At 48.1% G+C, this 20534-nt stretch overlaps 1 protein-coding gene across 1 annotated transcript in view; it reads right to left on the bottom strand.

Moving 5' to 3' along the window:
• Positions 1–20534, bottom strand: part of LOC136127002 (probable inactive 1-aminocyclopropane-1-carboxylate synthase-like protein 2) — a 107238-nt gene that overhangs the window by 13079 nt on the left and 73625 nt on the right. The window contains 1 exon segment of the mRNA XM_065882429.1: positions 156–709. Within this exon segment, the coding sequence (XP_065738501.1) occupies positions 156–709 (554 nt within the window).

Below are 20534 nucleotides of genomic sequence, written 5' to 3'. Positions count from 1 at the left end.
ACATCACCTTACTTCCGTGCCCATCCCCTTACCTATAGAAGAAAAGAGTGCCTACTTCATGGGGCTGGAAGAGTCAGTGAGAGTGCACAGTACGTGACACGGGACTCAGTAAATCCTAGTGATGGGGCCCCTAGAGTATGTCCCCCCATCCTCACCAGGGTGTTCTCGTCCTTGTGGTATTTGTTTCCTTGGTAGGTGTAGTCCTGGAAGCTGGAGTGGTATAAGGCAGAGATGTCAATCCCACGGTTGGACAGGTCATAGCTGATAAGTGTATCTTCAAAATCACTCCGTTGGTAAAACATCTGGCAAATCTGCCTGGATGATTGGGCCTGCTGCCCACCTCCAACATCGACCCTAGAGTCCATGGAAGCGTCAGGCGGTTGGAAGCTCCGGTCACCTGTGGCCCCAGACTGCAGGTAGTGGAGCATCTGGAACATTAAGTGACCCAGGAAGGCCTCCTGGTCCCTGACGGCCTGATTGTGCCTCTGCTTCTCCAGCGCCAGGTCCTGCTGCTGGTGCCTGGTCATCAGCTGCGTGATGTTATCCTCCACCGTCTGCCGCAAGGACAGCACCATCTGCATCAGCTGGGTGTGGATGCTACGGTTTCCGAGGGCCTGGTCCCTCATCTGGCCATAGGGCATGGAGGGCATGTCTGATGGGCCACTCATACTCTGGCTATTCCTATTGGCCTCAGCAGGCTGGCTGGAACCTGCAGAGAAAGAGAGTCCATGCGCTGCAGCAAAGGTCTGGGCCTGATCTCAGGCTGGTCACTAGTTCCTCCTACCTCCACACCTTGGTTGTAGGCCCAGATGAATTCAGGAAGAGTTACCTGCTCATTCAAGGACAATGCCTAAGTGGCCCCAACCCCAGATATTGGAGCGCTGTCATTAACATATGTTCTGGGGAAGAGCCTTAGGGCCCACTTAGAGAAAGAGGGGAAACTGAACAGGTAGGCTGTGGATTCTTCAACCAGAGCAATTCCTGTTCTGTAGAGTTCTAAGTAAGAAAAGGGATTCTGCTGCTAAAAACGAAAACACCAAACCAAAACGCTGAATAAGTCATTCTGCTGGAATAGGGGTAAGTAAACTACTGCCCAAGGGCCAAACCAGCCTTCCATTTGTTTTTGTAAATAAAGTTTTATTGGAACACAGTTGTGTTTGCTTGTTTATATATTATCTATAGCTGCTTTTGTACTTTAATGGCAGAGTTGAATAGTTGTGACACAGACCACATGGCTCACAAGGACTAATATATTTACTATCTGGCCTGTTACAGAAAACATTTTCCAGCTCTTGTTCTAGAACGTCAGCCCTTCTTTTTGCCATTTTTCCCAAGTTGGCCGTACCAGATGTTCAAAGCTCCTACTTTGTGTTACTTCCTCTAAATGCCTTCAACCTGCTCACAGTGACAGCTGCCTTGGACTTCCATCACCAGTAACCATGGTCGACATACATGGTTCTCGAACTTTAAAGTCCACCAGAATCACTTAGAAGGTTTGTGAGGACACAAATGGCTAGTCCTCATCACTGTACTTTGTTTCAGGAGGTCTGGGGTGGGGCCTAAGAATTTGCAGTTCTAACGAAGTTCCTAGGACTATACTTTCCGAACCTCTAACTATTCAGAACAACCTTCTGTCTGAAAAGAAGTCAAAATGCTGGATAAGACTTGAGAAACACCTTTATAAAGCCTCAAAGAGTAAAAAAAAAAAAAATCAGATGTTAAGAAGGCATGAGGTAAGAAAATTTGAGGCTGACAGCTGCCTCTACTTCATTATAAGACAATCCTCATATCCCCAGTCACTGAGACCTCTTTTTTCTAAGAATCTAGACTTACACATCTCCCATCAAATGCCATCTTCTAAGTTCTTTTTCTATATTACATCCCTTACATTCCCCCCACATATACAAAACCTTGTTACTTCTTTTACAGGTTTGTGGCACCAGCACTTCAAAGTACTGGACACTCTGCCCAACCTCTCCAAACCATCCTTGGTCTGCCTGCGATGTTCCCATCGCAACCTATACTTCTATGTAATGACACTTAATTGTGTTACTTGTTCAGTATCTGCACAGGTCAGACTTCGTCATCATATCCTTAGCACAGTGCTTGGCACATAAGTAACTATCGGGAGAGGCACAACCACAAGGATGTGGCCGAGTCAGTAAAGAGATGAACCACGACTGAAGACTTTAAGCTATGGAAGACAGAGCAACAGCCAGATGAAGCCATAGGACAAAGGGGTACCAAGTTTTGACTTAGGATGTCAACATTTCATCAACAGTGATACAAAGAACTTTACTTACCACTTTTAGAAACATACTTAGAAAGAAATTGAACAAATATGAGCTCTTATTCCCAGACTCACCCTTTGTTTCACAAGCAAAAGCTTTGCTCTGGCCCAAGCTCCATCCCCTAGAAGTAAGAGGGTCATTTCAACGGGGCTCTCAACTCTGGAGGTGAGTAGGTTCCTTTGTTTTTGCCTTCCAAAAGGTGGTACCCATCATCCTTATTGGTCTTGATCAGTGCCTGTGGGAAGGGCCAAGATGGTGGAGATGACCTCCCTTCTATGGGCAAGAAGCTGTCACCAGGGCACTTCTGCTTTCTCCCAGGCCTGGGCTGTCACATATGGAGTGTGTTTGTTCTGTTTTACCTTAATAATGAAATCAAAGATGTGACAGCTCCATAGAGCAGCACATGGGCCCAGGATTTAAGTTATTCCAGGTCAAGCTGGATTAGGGAGTCTCTTGGACTTCTTATCCTGGAAGTCCTTGCTGTTACCAAGGTCCCACTACTCTGTCCCATCCACCCAGCCCTCAGCCAGGGACTCCAGGTTCACAGGAAACAGGGATCAGGATGGGGCAGGGAAGCTGGAGGCCAGGTGGCCCAACAAGCCATTGGAGGAGGGAGGCTGTTTAAAGAAGGTGGAATGAGAACCTCTCCAGGCGGGCTTGTGGAGCAGAAAATGAGGCCAAGGCAAGGAACTGCAAAAAGTGTATTTTCCTGGTAAATGTTTTTTCTGATAAGGAACTGAGTATGTTGCAAGGCCGGGGGAAAACCTAGAAGATGGACCTCTGCTAAAACTTGTCTTTTCCACAGAAAAAGTCTATTGCAATGATGTTGTTCCACAAAGGCCATAATGTCCTTAAATCTCAGCCCTAAGTTGTCTGGCTACATCCTTGGTTTCAGTATTTCTCATCCTTAAACCATCTACCTCCCAAACCACACTCAGGGCCCTTCTATAGAAGCAGCATCTCAGAACCAGCCCAGCTGGTGCCCTCTGATAAGAGCTGAAAGATCTTAAACAGTAGAAACTGGGAATGGGGGAAGAACATGGGAAGTGAACTAGGAACAAGCTTGTCTCCTGTTCATTTGGGATGCCAGTACCTGGGCATACCATTTATACCAGGATACTTCTGTCTCTTTTTTTAGTGCCCTACAAGCCCTTCTAGCTCTATCTTGCCCTTTGGCCTTCCTTCCCCTTGCTATGCACCAGCCTCCCCTGGAGACTCAGTACTCTAACCTAATTAAGATTCTTCCTTTTCAATGTAGTAATTATGATAAAGATTGTCGAGTCTTCTTTATGTGCATGGGAAGCAAGGTGTTTGGGGATACAGATGCCTAAACACAAGTTGCAAAACTGAAAACTCAGGTAAAAGCAGCCTGGAGAAGCCCAGATTCTATTCTGTAGTTGCAACTCAACAACTGTAGGATGTTGGAAGAATTATCTCCCCTGGGCATCAGTTACTCATGTAAGATGAGAAGGTACTTACCTCAGTTGGAGGTAAAATTGGAGCTCAGTGAAGACAAGGAACTTCTAGTGTCCCATAGTAGAACCAGGATTTAAACCTAAGCCCTCTGACTTCAGCCCAGAACTCCTAGAAAAAGAGTGAACTGGCAGAAAACCAGCACCTACACAGACTACAGCCTGACTTCACATCACATGATGCCCCAGAAGTCTCGAGTTTTGACGTTGGATTAACTTCATCTAACAATATTGTCATCCTGTACTGTTGGTGACTCAAAGTCCCTGGGCAGAAGCAAACAAATACTCTGGAAGCAGTATACCTTAGGTTTTAGATTTCTCAAAAAGGATAATTCTTCAAATATGGCGTCCAGCACACAGAAAATCCAGACACATGAATAAACAGCATGAGCTAAAACCAGCACAGACAACAAAGACCAACTGGACTTGAGGTACTAGGAGTAGATTGTAAAATAATTGCTTTTCTGTTCAAGGAGATAAAACCCAAGCCTGAAAGTTGACAAAAATTAGAAGTTACTTAAATGACAGATTTAAAGAAAACAGGAGATTCTAGATCTCCTGTTGTTAAACTACAATGATCAAAAATTTTAAACCTCAGTGGAAGGGTTTAATGGCATATTAGATACCACTAAAGAGAAAATTAGTGACCTGGAAAAAGAGGCTGAAGAAACTTTCTAGAGTGTGGCATGAAGACACAAAAGAAAGACAAAAGATATAAAATCTAAAATATACATACACATATACACATTCGCTTGGAGTCCCAAAGGAAGAGAAAATGGGGCAGAAGAGAAGCAATTTGAATAAGATGTTTTATCAGTGCGAAATAACCAGACACCAAAGCATGGCTTCAAGAAGCCCAACAAGTGCAAATTAGGATAAATAAATCTATACCTATATATATATATATCACGGTGAAGCTACAAAAAAACAAGACAAACACTTCGAAAGCAGCCAAGGAAAAAAAGAAAAAGTTATCTTAAAAGGAATAGCAGATCAAAAGCTGATGTTAGCAACAGCAGACACCTGAAGATAGTGAAATGCTATTTGCAATATACTGAAAGGTAATAACTCCCAACCTAGAATCTTGTAGCCATCACAAGATCAACATTTCAATAGGTAGCACCAATTTCTCCCCCTAGAGGGGCTGGATCTACTGCAGAGGACACTACTAATCAGAGCAAGTAGGTTTGCCTTTAAAAGCGAAAACCAACTGAGTGATAGAGAGCAGACAAGGTACATGCGGTACAGTTCTACTCATAGAACAGGCAAAAGTAATCGGTAGTGATAGAAATCAGAACAGTGGCTCCCTGGACAGGAGGTTGGGAAACTGACTGTAATGGGGTGCAGGGAACTTTCTGGGGAGATGACATGACCTATATCTTGATAGGGTGATGGTTACACGGCTATAGCCATTTGTCAAAGCTCAAAGTGTACACTTATGAATTTTACTATATTTAAGTAGGTTTTTAAAATGCAGCTGTAGCTAATTTAAGGCTCTATTAGACTATAAATAGCTAAATGAGTTTATTTCCAATGCTAGCCCTTCAAGTGCAAAGACCAGTATGGGAACAGGCCCCAAGTATAGAGGGATATTTGCATAATTAATTTACAGTAGAAAAAAATGAAAAGACAGTTCTTGAGAGAGAGAGAGAGAATGCAAGCAGAAGCTAACTTAGTCAAGAAAAATAGGAGAAAGCACATGCATGGAAATAAGATGAACTAAAGAGTACTTTGAACTATTCTAATGGATATGCCTAAGTCCGGAAGAAATGGATAATTCCGTTTAAAATGTATTATAGCTTATTATTCCTAATTCCAGATAAGAAATAAAATTTAAACAAATCAGTTTCCATAGAAGTTATCAAAGAGCTAGCTCCCTTAAAAAGTATCTGGCCCAGGGCTTCCCTGGTGGCGCAGTGGTTGAGGGTCCGCCTGGCGATGCAGGGAACGCGGGTTCGTGCCCCGGTCCGGGAATATTCCACATGCCACGGAGCGGCTGGGCCCGTGAGCCATGGCCCCTGAGCCTGCGCGTCCGGAGTCTGTGCTCCGCAACGGAAGAGGCCGCAACAGTGAGAGGCCCGCGTACCGGGAAAAAAAAAAAAAAAAGTATCTGGCCCAGAGGGTCTCATAAGGAAATTCTACCATGTACTTAAAGGAGAATATTATTCCAGTGCTATTAAACTGTTCTAGAAGAAAGGAAAAGCATCCACATTTCATAATCAAATAAACAGAGATTTGATGATGTTTATATGAAGAACTATGGACAAATCTCACCTATGATTAGGTTATTAATACTTAAAAGACAAATAGCACCTAACAAGCAGAATCCATCAGCATAACAAAATAACCTTACCACCACGTGGGGTCATACTGAGAATGGAAGGACAGTTCAATTCTATGATTTATAGTAACTTTTCATGAATAGGTCCTAAGGGGATAAAAGTCACTTGGTCTATAGATGCTATGGAGACATCTGACAGAATTAGATACCCATTCTTGAGTTAGACAACTCGATGCCATGAATGGCTACCTCTTTAACTAAGACACCTCTCAGCCACAAAGCCAGCCTCCTACTCAATCTAGAAACTGAAGGGTTTGAATTCATGAATGAGAGATAAGGCTGCCCATGATCACTGAAATATCTAACATTGTACCAGAGGTCTCAGCCAAAAGTATTAAGCAAGGAAAGAAATTAGAGTTAAAAATAGGGAATTTGGATTATTGCTATCTACAGATTCCTACTGTCTACCTGGAAGACGCAAAAGAATTAACAGACGTTCTACAAGAGAATTGAGTATAGTTATAGGCTAGGGCCCCAATTCATCTTTTGATGAAGATCTTTTGATGCAGCTACACCCATGTTGCATATATATGCTGACCAGACTTTGGTAGTGAACACTAGACCAGCACTTTCAACCGGGGGCACTCACTTAATGAGTGAGCCTAGCACTGCCTGGAACCCCCAACCACATGCGGCTTCATTTTCCTTTAATCCTAGAGGTGTTATCCCCAACTTTCAGATGGGGTGAATGAGGACATAATTAATAATAGTCTGTTGAATTTAATGCAGCCCCCCTACATACCCAGAATGAGTATGAACAGTGTAAGCTATTCTGGGGGGCACAGACCCTCTGAAACCGCAACATTATCAACAACAACTTACACTGATTGGGTACTGCCTCGAGCCGGGCTCTGGTCTGGATTCTTTGTATGCACCACGTGATTTAATCCTCAGAGTGACTCTATTAGGAGGGTACCACCATTAGCCTTACTTTACAGATGAGAAAACAGAGGCTCAAAAGCAGGAGGTGAATCACACAAGCTCCCACAAATAGGATGGGAAAGGGAGGCTTGAACCCCAGGCCCCACTGCCCTCTTAACTATCCCTCCCTGAGGCTTTTGCTGGAAGGGTGCATATCCCCTCAAAGCTTGGCTTTCACTTTCAGGGATCCACAGGCCCCCTAAGTCCATCGTTGCCCCACCCCACGGGGGATCCAGGGGCCCAGGTAAAGTCCGGCAATGTTTGGCCTAAAGCCCCCTCTCACTCCACAGCCGCGGCTCCCGACCGAGCCACCCTGCATTTACCTCTGTCCCTGTTTTTACTCATTTCTTCTCTGGTCTAAAATCCTTATGTCTGGGCTTCCCTGGTGGCGCAGTGGTTGAGAGTCTGCCTGCCGATGCAGGGGACACGGGTTCGTGCCCCGGTCCGGGAGGATCCCGCACGCCGCAGAGCGGCTGGGCCCGTGAGCCATGGCCACTGAGCCTGCGCGTCCGGAGCCTGTGCTCCGCTAGCGGGAGAGGCCACAGCAGTGAGAGGCCCGCGTACTGCAAAAAACAAAAACAAAAACAAATAAAATCCTTATGTCTGATGAAATTGTTCGTGATCTCTGGGGCTCAGAGACCTCTCCACCACCTCCTCCTCTCACTAGGCTTGCTTACTGCTTTGGGCCTGCATGCTCTGCTTTTAAGCACAGATGATTTCAAGGGCAACAAGATCCACCTTGCCCTTTCCAAGGGGATCTCCCCCAGCTGCTCTCAATTACCTAAAATGGCCTTTCTTTTTAAAAAAAATTTCTGTAATTTATTGCTTTACTTTTAACTGAGGTAACATTGGTTTATAACATTATATGTTTCACGGGTACAACATTACATTTCAACGTCTGCATGCACTACGGCGTGCTCACCACCAAAAGTTTAGTTTCCGTCTGTCATCACACCGTTGATCCCCTTTACTCATACCCCACCTCCACCCTTCCCCTCTAATAACCATTACTCTGTTCTCTGTGTTTGTTTAGTTTGGTTTGTTCATTTATTTTCGTTTTTTTTTTATATTCCACCTATGAGTGAAATCATACGGTATTTGTCTTTCTCCATCTGACTTATCTCACTTTGCATAATACCCTCAAGGTCCATCCATGTTATCACAAATGGCAAGATTTCATTTTTTTATGGCCGAGTAGTATCCCATAGTATACATATACCAGATCTTCTTTATCCATTCATCCACTGGATGGGACTTAGGTTGTTTCCATATCTTGACTATTGTAAATAATCCTGTGATGAACATAAGGGTGCATGTATCTTTTCAAATTAGTGTCTTGGTATTCTTTAGATAAATACCCAGAAGTGGAATGTAACTTAGTGCAGCCATTATGGAAAACAGTATGGAGATTAAAAAATTCAGAATAAAATGGACTCTTCTTTGCACCATTACAGAGAGAGGCTCAGCAATGCCCACACCTGGGAGAACCACAGTTTGGAGCCGTGGTTCTCAAACTTTGAAGGTCTTGGCATCACCTGGAGGGCTCATAAAGGGCAGGAGGCTCTTGGAAGTGGGCGAGGGCCTGGGCCTGAGTAGTATCTTGAGACCACCAGGTGATTCGGATACTTAGCAATGTCTGAGAACCACTGGAGCAAGGGAACCTCAATTAAAGCACAAATGAGCTACTAACCTTTCCCATTTCTGGGGAGGTCACAGTTGAGAGCAGGCTGCAGTGGGTTAACCTCAGGCAGGAAGGGCAGCTTGATGAGAAGGCACTGGAGTGATTGCCAGGAGGGCTGATCCCAATCCCCCTAGCCCTACCTGACTGTGTGTCCTTGGCAAACCCACTCAGCCTTTCGGGGTCTTCAGTTTCTCTTTGTTAAAGGGGGAGGTCATGAAAACTACCTCACAAAGGGTGATGGGAATGGCTTAGGTGAATGAGCTTCCTGGTCTGCCTTCCCTGAGGGTCAACAAACAGAAGCAAGGCCAAAAGCAGCTTGTGGTTCAAGAATACCCTGTCTTGTGACTGTCCTCCAACTTCAGTGGGTGCTTGTTTAAAATGCAGGTGCCTGGGCTCCACTAAGGGATTTTGATCCAGTAGGTCTATAATTGGGCTCAGGAGTCTGCATTTTAAAACAAACATGGCAGGTGATTCTGGATTCCTCTTGGAGAGATGCTGTCCTCGTGGACTCCACACTGAGAGGACGCATGAGCAGTGGGCAGGCACTTTACCGAGAGCGTTGGGACCTCACATATTCCACAGCCTGTCCTGCACTGACGACCCATCTCCTCTCTCATTTACTTGTTCATTCCCCACTCAAGAAAACAATTCACTGGGCACCTATCATGTACCAAGTACTGTGTTAGACCGTGAGACTATCAAAATGAAGGAAAAATTCCCCGATTTCAAGGAGTCCCAGAATACATTTTCCAATGGAAAAGTCTGATCTTTGCTCAAGATCCTTCAGTGGCTCCCCTTCATCTTACAGGGGTTATAAACCCAAATACCTTCAAGGACACAATGGTAACAAATGTGCAAAGCTGGCTTAAGGCAAAGGGGAGGACTGGGGAGACTGTTGGCTAACAGAAGCCTGCATATCCCTCCTCTATACCTTCAAGTTAAAAAAAAAAAAAAAAAGGCAAGCACTGCCAAGCAAAATGGTTTTACCAGTTGATTTCAGCCCTCAGCCATCAATTTGCAACCTCTGAATCCAAATTCTTTCATGTGGCATACCAGACCTCTAGAATAATCAATCACAAGTTTCTGCCTAGTCTCATTCTTTGCACATCTCTTCCCCCACCACCAACACCCCCAAAACACTGAACCTCCTATATCGTTCCCAGCACACCATCACCTCTCATTCCTCCAGGCCTTTGCATGTGCCGTTGCCTCCACTCAGAGAGCACTTTCACAAACCTACCCACTTGGCAGACTCCTGCTTCTCCTTCAGGTCTGTGCCTGCATGTCACCTCCTCCAAGGAAACTTCCTCCCTGACTCCTTAGGCAGGTTTAGGGGCCCCAACCCATATCCCCAGGCTCTTTGCTCATGCCTACAGTATAAAGCACAGCAGTGCCTCAAAGCCTTTGCTCTAGCTGGGTTCCAATGCCTGGACTGCTCTGCCCCCAGATACCTGCTCGGCTCACTTCCTCATCTCCTACGACTCTTTGCATAAATAGCACCTTCTCTCGGAGGCCTATTATGACCACTTACCTCCTTCTGCAACCTGCTTCCACCCCTGCCACACTGCAGTGCCCCCCATTCCACTTTTCATGGTTTTTTTTTTTTTGCACTACGCGGACCTCTCACTGTCGTGGCCTCTCCCGTTGCAGAGCACAGGCTCCGGACGCGCAGGCTCAGCGGCCATGGCTCACGGGCCCAGCCGCTCCGCGGCATGTGGGATCTTCCCGGACCGGGGCACGAACCCGCGTCCCCTGCATCGGCAGGCGGACTCTCAACCACTGCGCCACCAGGGAAGCCCCACTTTACATGTTTTATAGCACTTTTCTGCTTCAAATGTACTCGATACTTGTTTATTATGTGCCCTATTTTCAGTGCCCCCTTCTAAAACATAAAGCTCATGAGAGCAAGGGTCTTTGCTTGTTTGTTTACTGTTTCTCAAATGTAAAGAACGGTGCTTGGCCCATAGGGGAGTTCAACCACATTTATGAATGAATGAGCGAGTGGGTGAATTAATGAAGGAAGGAACGAACGAATGAACGAACGAATGGATACCATAATGCAATTATCTAAGGTCTGAGTCCATTCTGGGCAGTAGTTTCTTAGGTTCCAAGGCACAGAGGTGGTTCTCGGTTAGTGTTGACGACTATTAGTAGCTATTTGATGAGTGACTGAGGACGGGAATGAAGGAACCAGTCACTGCAGTCACCAGGTGACTGCTGACGGTGGAATGAAGACCTGCCCAGAGGGAAAACCCTCATTTCCCCCAACCTCCCGCGTTTCCCACCACTGCCTGTGGGACGCCTGCGACCACAACAGCTGTAACATGCATTCGCCAAGAGGGGTCGCTAAACCCTTATTTTCCTTCCTGGCGCGGAAAACTCAGGGCAGGGGCCTCTGCAGACGCAGAGAAAGCGCGGACAGGAGGAAAGGTGGGCGAAGGCCCCGACCCCCTCCGAGAGCAGCCAGCGCCCCGGCCGCGTGGCGCGCGCGCACGGAAGGCTGGGACCGAGCTCGCGCCGACTGCGGGGGCCCGGACGAGCCCGGCAATACAATCCCAACCTAACTCAGCACGACCCCTACGCTCTTAGGGTCTCCTAGGATCTGTTTTTCAGATAGGACCCCAGGCTCAGAGAGGCTGGGTGCCTTCGCCAATGTCGCACAACTAGAAAACCTCAGGGATAGGATTAGAATCCAAATGTGCTGAACGCTGTTGTTCCCTCGCTCCACTCCCCACTCCTCCCCAGCGCTTTCGGGCTAAAGCAAAGCAAGATTCCAAGTCCAGTGTCTGGCTTGGCCCCATCTAGAAGGCCCTTGAGTCCTCTTTCCTGGTGGGGAAAAAACCTAGTTCCTCCCCCAAGGATGCGGACCCAGCTGCCCTCAGCACCTGCCCTCCCTCACTCCCACCCTGGTTTGTATCACCCTTGCTCCCTTGATTTAAAAGTCCAGTTCCCTGGACTTTTAAATAGCCACCCGGCCACAGGCAAATTCACTTGGGAAAGAGGAGCCTGGCAAGCACAGAGGTGGAGACAAGAGGGGAGGAAACTGCAAAGGGTTCCCTGACCCATCTCAGAGATAGACAGCAGTGAAACTGAGGCCCAGAGAGGAGGTGACCTGAGAAAACCCTGGCCCATGCACACTTGTGGCCAGAACCTGAGAGTCCATAGTGATGGGCTCTCTTTGAGGACATGGATCCAGAGTTTCACATACTGGGCCTCCCAACAATCCAATGAGGAAAGTGCCCTTGGTTCCATTTTATAGATGGGGAAACTGAGGCCCAGCAAGTTTTCCTCAGCCTTGTGCAAGTTCACGCTGCTTGCATTGGCCTGACTCCAGGTGTGTCTGAATCTCATGTGTTCTCTTCCTGGATTCCTGGGCCACAGCAATAGTACCCTAACGATTCCATTAGGTCTGGCCTGGTCTCCAGGTTGTATGAGGTGACCTGGGGTGGACAGCCTGAGGAGCAGGAATGCCATAATGTCAGGATATGGTGGCTGTGACCCGTTCAGCCCATCTTCCTCCATCAGGACCTGAAGAAGGTTGCCACTTGGTTGCCCTCTGGGGAACATTCTTCTTCCAACCAGTTACCCAGCAGGCGCTATTCTTCAAAGGGCACTGCAGGTGTTCCCTCCTCCAGAAAGCCTCTCCGACCACTCCAGCCCCTCAGAGCTCCAACGACTATCCTTCAAGGTTCTGAGCAGTTGTCTGCTTAGGCATTCTATGACCCGAGCACTCATCCCCAACTGGATTGTAAAGACCTTGAAGAGAGACTAACTCTGCTTGTACCTCCCTTTAGCCTATGGGGGCTGAGCATACAGTAGGTGTCAAGGAGCTGCTTTTTGTTTACTTATTTGCTGATTACATGGGAGAACAGCTCTAAAAAGCAGCTCTATGTTTCCAGGGAGTTTTTAACCGAATTCGAAAATGACATCTGTGTCCTGTGGAATAACAGAGAGGAAAGAATTATCACTATTCATTCATTCAACAAACACTTAATGAGCCGCTGCCATGCGCTAGACACTGTTCTAGGCACTGGTGTCACAAAAGGCAACAAAAAGGGGCAGACCTTTTGTAATTTACCTTCTAAAACAGGTGACAGGAAATGAACAACGTATATAAACCAACAGAGTTGGATAAGTGCTATAAAGAAAATGCAAGTTGGGCAGGGGATTAAGAGCAAGAAGGAATGCTATTTGGACAGGGTAGTTAGGCAAAGACCCTCAGGAACTGAAAGAGAGTCCACGTGGATCTCTGGGGGAATAGCTCCAGGCAAAGGGAACAGCAAGTGCAGAGGCCCTGAGGTGAGAACTTGTATTTGCTGACTTTGAGGAAAGGATCTCACAAGGTTTTGTGAACCTTGATAAGGATTTAGGCTTTTATTCTGAGCACATGGGAAGACAGTACAGATCTTCTTGAGCTCGTATCTGAGTGACTAACTGCCTTGTGGGGCTGACTGGAGGTTCCCAAACCAGTCAGGACACCTGGGGCTGTGTGAGGTCCACTCCTGGCTTGGATTCACTTGTTCTCAATGCTAGAGTAGAACACTTTTGCTCCCTGAAAGCCTGAGGTCTTCATCTGGGATTCATGGAGCCTCAGGACAATATTCTCAACCAGGGTCCACGTCGGAGTCCCCTGGGAAGCTTTTCCCCAAACCAGTGCCAAGTTCCACCTCTGCCTCGCTGACCCAGAGACTCTGGGGTGGACCATGGGGATGAATGCCACTCGTTAAGAGCCCGTTGTCTACCCATGAATACATGATGTTTTTCCACTTATTGAGATCTTTAGTTTACTTCAGCAATGTTTTATAGCTTTCAGAGATACATTTTGCATTTCTTTTGTTGACTTTGTTCTTATGTATTTTATTCTTTTGGATGCTATTGCGAGTGGAATTGTTTTCTTAATTTCATTTTGGTATATCGAAAAAAAAAAAAAAAAAGAACCCACTGTCTGGGACTTCCCTGGTGGTCCAGTGGTTAAGACTCCACGCTTCCACCGAAGAGGGTGTGGGTTCGATCCCTGGTCTGGGAACTGAGACCCCGCAGGTGTGCCGTGGCCGAGAAAAACAACAACACTGTCTTAGAGGGGCTGTGGATGGGCCCCAGGGGACCTCTCATCCCACTCCGAATTTTCTCTGCAAGTACATTTGGTGTCATAGGAATGATAAGGACCAGGCTTTCAGCAGAATCCCCCAAAGATGAATCATATTCTAAGGCCAACAAAGTCAGTCTGTGAGGGAAAGCACGATTACGGCCCACTGCCCCCTTCACCCCCCCATTCGTTCCCTCCCCAGCCTCCTGCCCCCGCTACCCCTCCTGCCAATGCCTTTTCCTCTGGCTTCTCCATCTCATTACTTTGCCTTGATCTATTTCGATGGCAGCATCTCCCTTCCTTCCAGTACTTAGTATGCTGCCAGCATTCAATACCTCTTCAAATATGAATAAGCTGTTCTCCTTACCAGAGCTCTGGCTCAGTTAAGTCAGTCTTTTCTGGGCTCTTTCTGTTTGCTTTTCCCCAGCGTCTTTCTGCTTCAGCTGTCAAAGAGGAGTTTGTTCCAGCCACCCCCCTCTCCCTCTGCCCAAGACCCAGGATACTGCTCAGGGCACAAAGAAAGGGGTTTTGTTACATTATCCATGGACACTATCTACTCCTGTCACCCACACTTCAAAGCCAAGGGGCCCCCTTCAGGAGCCCTGGTCCTGGGAGGGAGACTGAGTGTCCTCGGCCCTGGGGGTGCTGGGGGAGAGCAGGCAGGAAATGGCAACCATGGGGTGACTGGGTGGCCTTGCTCCCCGGGGGGAAGGTGCTGTCTGGCCTTGGCAGGCTCTGAACTCATCCGCTTGTTGTCTGGACCTTGTTGTTTGCTGTGATCCCCTGAAATGTCCCTTTCTCTGAGTGAGGTATGGTGCGGTGCGGTGTGACCTATATGGAGTGGTTGTCAAAGTCTGGGTGTCAAGTCACAAGTTCGAATCCCAGCTCAGCCACTTAGAAACTGTGTGGCTGTGAGTAAGTTATTAAGCATCTCTGGGCAGCAATTCCTCATCTGTGAAGAGAGGTGAGGGAAGAGGGATGGATAGCATTTTGTGAAATAATGAATATAAATCTGAGCCTCTCCCTGCCAAATTCTGCCCAGCCGTCCACCACACCATTCCTCCCCCGATCATCTCAACTTTCATTCTTTCAGTCCATGTTTATTGAGGCCTACTGTGCGCCCGCCAGTCTCCCAAGACTGAAGTCATTATACGGAATGTTCTGGAAGGAGCTGACTCCTCTCACTCTCCCCCGGGAGACCTAGAGATGATGGGTTGAGAGTTTCCACAGGACATTTTCTCCCAGTTACTCCACAGTTGTGAGTTCCTTCCCACTGGGAATCTTCTTGGCAGGAAGTCTTCTCCTCGTCCCCCGGGAGGCCTGCTCTGACCTACTGGGCTTCTGTTGACCTGCGTCTTCCCCCAAACCCAGAATCTACAAAGTTGGGCTCCAGCACTTCCCTTCTTCCTAGGAATCCTTGGGCAGGGACAAGACCCAGGTGTCCCCTCTCCCATCAGCCCACTCTGCTAAGTTCTCCTCAGAGCCAGAGCGGACACCTTCACCCCAGAGCCTTTCAGAGGGAGGTTTCATCCTGTCAGTCACTGTGTCCTGGGCGCATATATAGAGGCAGACCAGACGCTGTGCTGAGCGCTTAGCAACCTCATCCTGTCACACACACACCCCACCCCCACCCCCGTAGCCCTGTGGCAGCCTGTAACACTGGTGACCACAATGAATGCCCTTGTGTAGTGCCCCCTCCCCCACCGTGCCGACTCTGGGCTTGGCCACGTGTCACGAGTCAGCCAGTGGGACATTAGCCCACATGATGCAAACAGAGGCTTGACAAGTGCTTGGCCCCTGGGGCTTGTCCTCTTGGACCGCTTTGCCCTTTGAAGCCAGCCGCCATGCTGCACAGAAGTTCAGGCCGGGCTGTGGAGTGATGACGAGCCTTGTGGAGGGAGCACCTGGAGGGTGAGATGCCATCTTGCACATTCCGGCCCCCCGACTGAGCCCCACTGACCACAGACTTGTGAGAGAGAATAAATCAGTGATGTTTTAAGCTATTATTATCATCCGCATTTTACAGATGGTGAATCTGAGCCTCGGAGAGCATGAGTGCGTTTCCCAAGTCTGCCTACTGAGTGAGCAAATGTGGTAAAAGCGAGCCACGTGGATCTCCCGCTGAGGGCCCACCGTCGCACCCTCACTGAGGCAGGCTTCCTGTTCCCCGCAGGCCGCGCCCAGCCTGTGATGGGCCGTGGCAGGGGGACTGGCACAGGCCTGCTCCTAGGAGGTGCGGACTTCCCCCCTCAGCCTACTTTAGCTCCAGGACTCCCCATCACGGGGCTGAGCTTTTTTGGGAACCGTGTTGCGATCTAAGACTCTTCCTGCCTCGGGCCCCCTTCCTTCTTTCTTCTCTACCAGGACCACAGCCTCAAGGCTCTCCCAGCCGCTCCTGTTCCCTCCCGTTTATCCTTCACAGGTGTTTCCTCCAATTAATTCATTGCGTTTCGAATCCCATTTTGGTGTCTGCTTCTCGGAGGACATAAATTAACATGTTGGAAAGTTGAGATTCGAATGCATGGGAACTCGTCCCGATGCCTCCTTTTGTTTCTGTCCAGACGCTTTTCCTCTCAGGAGGAAAAGGCATCTTCAAAGATCGCCACCCTCCAGACCTCAGAAGCTCTAAGGCCACAGAAGAGGGAAACTCCAAGGATAAGGAAAACAAGGTGCAGGAACCGCCACAGACGTGCCTCGGGGAGGCAGACAGACACCTGGCTCTTCAGGAACTGACGTGACCCGGGAGCTTCCACAGAAGGAATGATGGCGACAGGGAGGAGGGCTGGGGTGACAAGGTAGCATTTATTCTCGTCTCTGCCCAAGCCCTTTACACACAGCATCTCACTGCACCCTCTCCAATGCCCATAAAGCCAGTATTACAACCCTAACTTTACAAGTGAAGACATGAGGCCCAGAGAGGTGAAGCCACTTGCCTCAAGTCACACAGCTACCACGTGGCAGGGCTGAGACTTAAATCCAGGTGGAGGGAAGCTGAATGGTCAGGTGCTTCCCAAATCCTGGGTGTGAATCCCTGCTCTTTCATGTGTTCCAGGAAGACCTTGAGCCAGTTACCTAACCTCTCTGAGTCACAGTTTCCCCAAACTTGGACACTAATTATCCCTTTTTCCTAGAGACCCTGTAAGTATAACGAATGGAGTCTGGAGCTAGTGGGTGTTCAATACATATTAGTTCTGCCCCTACACCCACACCCCCGCCTCTAGGCCAGCCGGTTTTCCATTACACCACACTATTTCCATTCTGCTATTGACACAAATGAGATAAGCACTTTTTTGAAAATCCCAAACCCCAGGCTGATCACAGTTGCACAAGGGTCGATATCCAGACCTGATTCACGATGTGGTGTTGCCTTTATTCCTGTAAGAAAACAACACACCAACAAACTGAAACCTTGATAAATGAGCAAGGGACAAACAAAAATCAGAGGCTTCCAGCCAGGACCCAAAAAAATCCCCTGGATTCTTTCCCCATGAGGGGAGGTTTTCCATAGGGACACAGCCGCGTGCTTTGGCTCGAGGACCACGCTGCTTTCTCCTTGAGAAAGCTCCTGGGATAAAAATAGCTAAGCATCAGGCAGCCCCTTCTGGGGCTTGGAGACGAGGAGGGAAGGGATGGAAGGAGGGGGCCTTGGCTCCCCAACGCCTGTGTCCTTGAGAAACAGGAGGAGGAGGGGGGCTGTGCAATTTGGGGTCCGAGGGGAGGTGGGGAGAAGAGCTTCCTGGTGAAGGGGAGGAAGAAATGGTCGGGTCAGGCCTCCCCAGATTCATGGAGCCCAAGAATCCTAAGGAAATACTGCTTGGGGAGCAAGAAAACGAAGTGGCGGGGCTAGACTTTGCCAGCCCAGGAGGAGAGAGGCCACCGCGCCCGCCACCAAGCAAGAAAGACCGGGAGGGGCCCCTTAGTGCATAGAAAGAACAGAAACAAGGCCCAGGGGACCCTGGTTTGAGTGTCTGAAATGAATCCAAGCCAATGGAACCACTTCCAAGAGGCCCGCGTTCCGCAAAACTGTCCCCTTGCCCTTTCCGTCCCTGCCCCAGTGGCCCCAGCTTAGACTCCATCCTCCTTCCTAAGTGGTCCCTTGGTGAGCCCAAGATCTAACGCTCCTCTGGAGGGCCAGCTCGCCAAGCCATAGGACAAGCTTGCAGGTAGAATTGGGGGAGCCTAAGGAGCTTAGGATCATGGGCTCTTTGAACGTAAGAAGAATCTTCTAGATTGTCGAGTCCCTTATTTAGGCCTCGTTGTGCAGTTGAGGCATCTGAAGTCCGAAGAAGACAAGCAGCTTGTCCAAGTCACCCAGCAGGTCTGACGCTGCTGGGCTGCAGAGCTGCCAGTGACCCCTTCTGCCCGGAACGTCATTCGCCCAACAAGTGTGACTGAGCACCAGTTATTCACCAAGCACTGTCACGGGTAGGTGGGTGCGCAAGATGGGAGACGACTGCTTTATGCCAGGTGTACCACGGAAAACCCCTCTGATAATGTGACATTTGAGCAGAGACTTGGAGGCAGTGAAGGGGGAGCCGTGAGGATATCCAGTAGAGCACTCCAGGCAGAGGGAACAGTGAGTGCAAAGGCCCTGGGGCTTAGTGTGTCCAAGGACCAGCAAGAGGCTGGATGGCTGGAGTGGAGTATTGGGGGATGAGGTCAGAGATGGAACAGGTGGGCTCTGTAGGCCACCGGAAGAAGCTTGACTTCCCCGCAGTGTGGCAGGAAGCCTTTGCAGGGTTTTAAGCAAGACTTGATCTGATTTAGCATATGAAAGGATCCCTCTATTATGTGGGGAAAATGCTGCTGTAGAGGGTCAAGGGTGGGACCAGATAGGAGGACAGTAACCCTAGGGTGAGGTGGTCATACATGGCTAAGGGTGTGAGGATGGTGAGAAGTGGTTGGATGCTGGGTAGAAGTCAAGGTCACAGGATTTGCTGCTTGATCAGACATGGGGCGGGAGGGGAAGAAAGGCATCAAGGATGACGCAGGGCCTCGGCCTGAGCAACTGGAAAGACAGACTTGCCATTTACTGAAGCCAGGAAACCATGGAAGGAGTAAATCTGAGGGGAAGATCAGGACTGTGTGTGTGGATCCAGCCTCAGATCAGAATCGGTTCCCTGAGGCCTTCACTGATCATCTGGTGCATTTAGTCTGGAACAGCCCACATCCAAGTTCAGCCCCAGGCTGTGTGGCAGGCAGGAACAACCTAAGTCAGGGCTATGTTACATTCCACTACCTCAAATTCTCTCATACCACATGTCCACACCCTGGCCCAGCCTGAACACACTTGTCCCAATGGACTCATCCGTTCTGAAAATATTCTTTAAACAAAGCCTTTCATTTCTCTCCTACTTTACAGAGTATGAAACATTCTTCCCTGTATTATTCCACATGACCCTCATCACAAGCCTATGAGACATGTGGAGCAGGCATTATTATTCCAATTTTTACAGATGAGGAAACTGAGGCACAGGAAGGCTAAGTGCTTCAGGCAAGGCTGCACAACCACACAGTCCAGGAGTTCGAGGTAGAAGCCATGTCCGCTGCCCCTGCCCCCCCCCCCCCCCGCCCCGGGCAAGACCCCCTTGAGCCACACTCTCCGTTCAATTAAGGATGACTTTTGGAGCAGCTGTGATGAAATTGGTCTGTGGCTGAACTGGCCAGTACAGTAGCAACTAACCATGCATGGCTGTTTAAATTCAAATTAAAATAATTAAAATTAGTACAATTAATCAAAAAAATACACTGCAAAAATATTTTTTAAATACAATAAATTTAACAATTTTGATTTCTCAGTCTCACTAGCCACATTTCAAGCGCTTGATGTGGTTGGTGGCTGCCATAATGGACAGCACAGAGAGTAGAACATTTCCATCATCACAGAGAATTCTATCGGACAGTGCTATTCTGACGACCCTCTTGCCCTCCCCAATGTAACTCCCAATGTCAGAGTGGAGGGCTTATGGGTAGTATGTGGTGTCATGCCAATTTCCATCATTCCCAACTTTTGCCCTGACAACATACCACCTGAACCATATCTTACTTAATAATTGTTTTTAGAATGACTAACTTTTAAAAGTTAGATATTGATTTATGCCTCGTCCTAAGCACAAAGTCATGGGTTGGGTGTACAAATGATACATACACACAAACATGCAATTACAGTGGTTGAATGCTTGTCTGTATGTTACCTCAAATCATCTCATGATTGAGAAACACTGGTAGAGAGACATGGGCTTTGGAAGCAGAAAAAGACTTCACCCTTTGACCAGCTATGTGCCCTTAAGCACATTTCTTCACCTTTTCTGAATCCTAGTTTTTTATCTGTAAAGTAAATGTTCCAATAAAGAACCAACTGAATCCTTATAAAAATCAGGTAAAGAGGTTTATAATGAAAGCCGAGCCTGGCACAGAGTAAGTAAGAGCCTGGCACAAACGTAGTTCCTTTTCCCTCCCCCCTTTTTTTCCCCCTCCCCCAGTCCCACTCAGAGCAGAAGCTTAAAAGTAAAAACAGGAATGGCGTGTCCATAGAGGACTGTGAAAAGTGCCCGTGTATCCCTGGGAATCTAGAAATCCACACACATGCATAGGGCTGTTAGCTCACCCAGGGAAGATCTAAGAGGCCCTAACCTCTTTCCTTTAGCTGACTTTGACCCTCTGCACAAGAAGGAAGTGAAGGCTAAGGCCAAGCTATAAACTCTCTGCCAGAGCACTGAACACATGCTCCAGTACAAATTTG

Source organism: Phocoena phocoena, chromosome 8, assembly GCF_963924675.1.
Source record: "Phocoena phocoena chromosome 8, mPhoPho1.1, whole genome shotgun sequence".
Taxonomy (NCBI): domain Eukaryota; kingdom Metazoa; phylum Chordata; class Mammalia; order Artiodactyla; family Phocoenidae; genus Phocoena; species Phocoena phocoena.
This window is presented reverse-complemented; position numbering and strand designations above follow the sequence as displayed.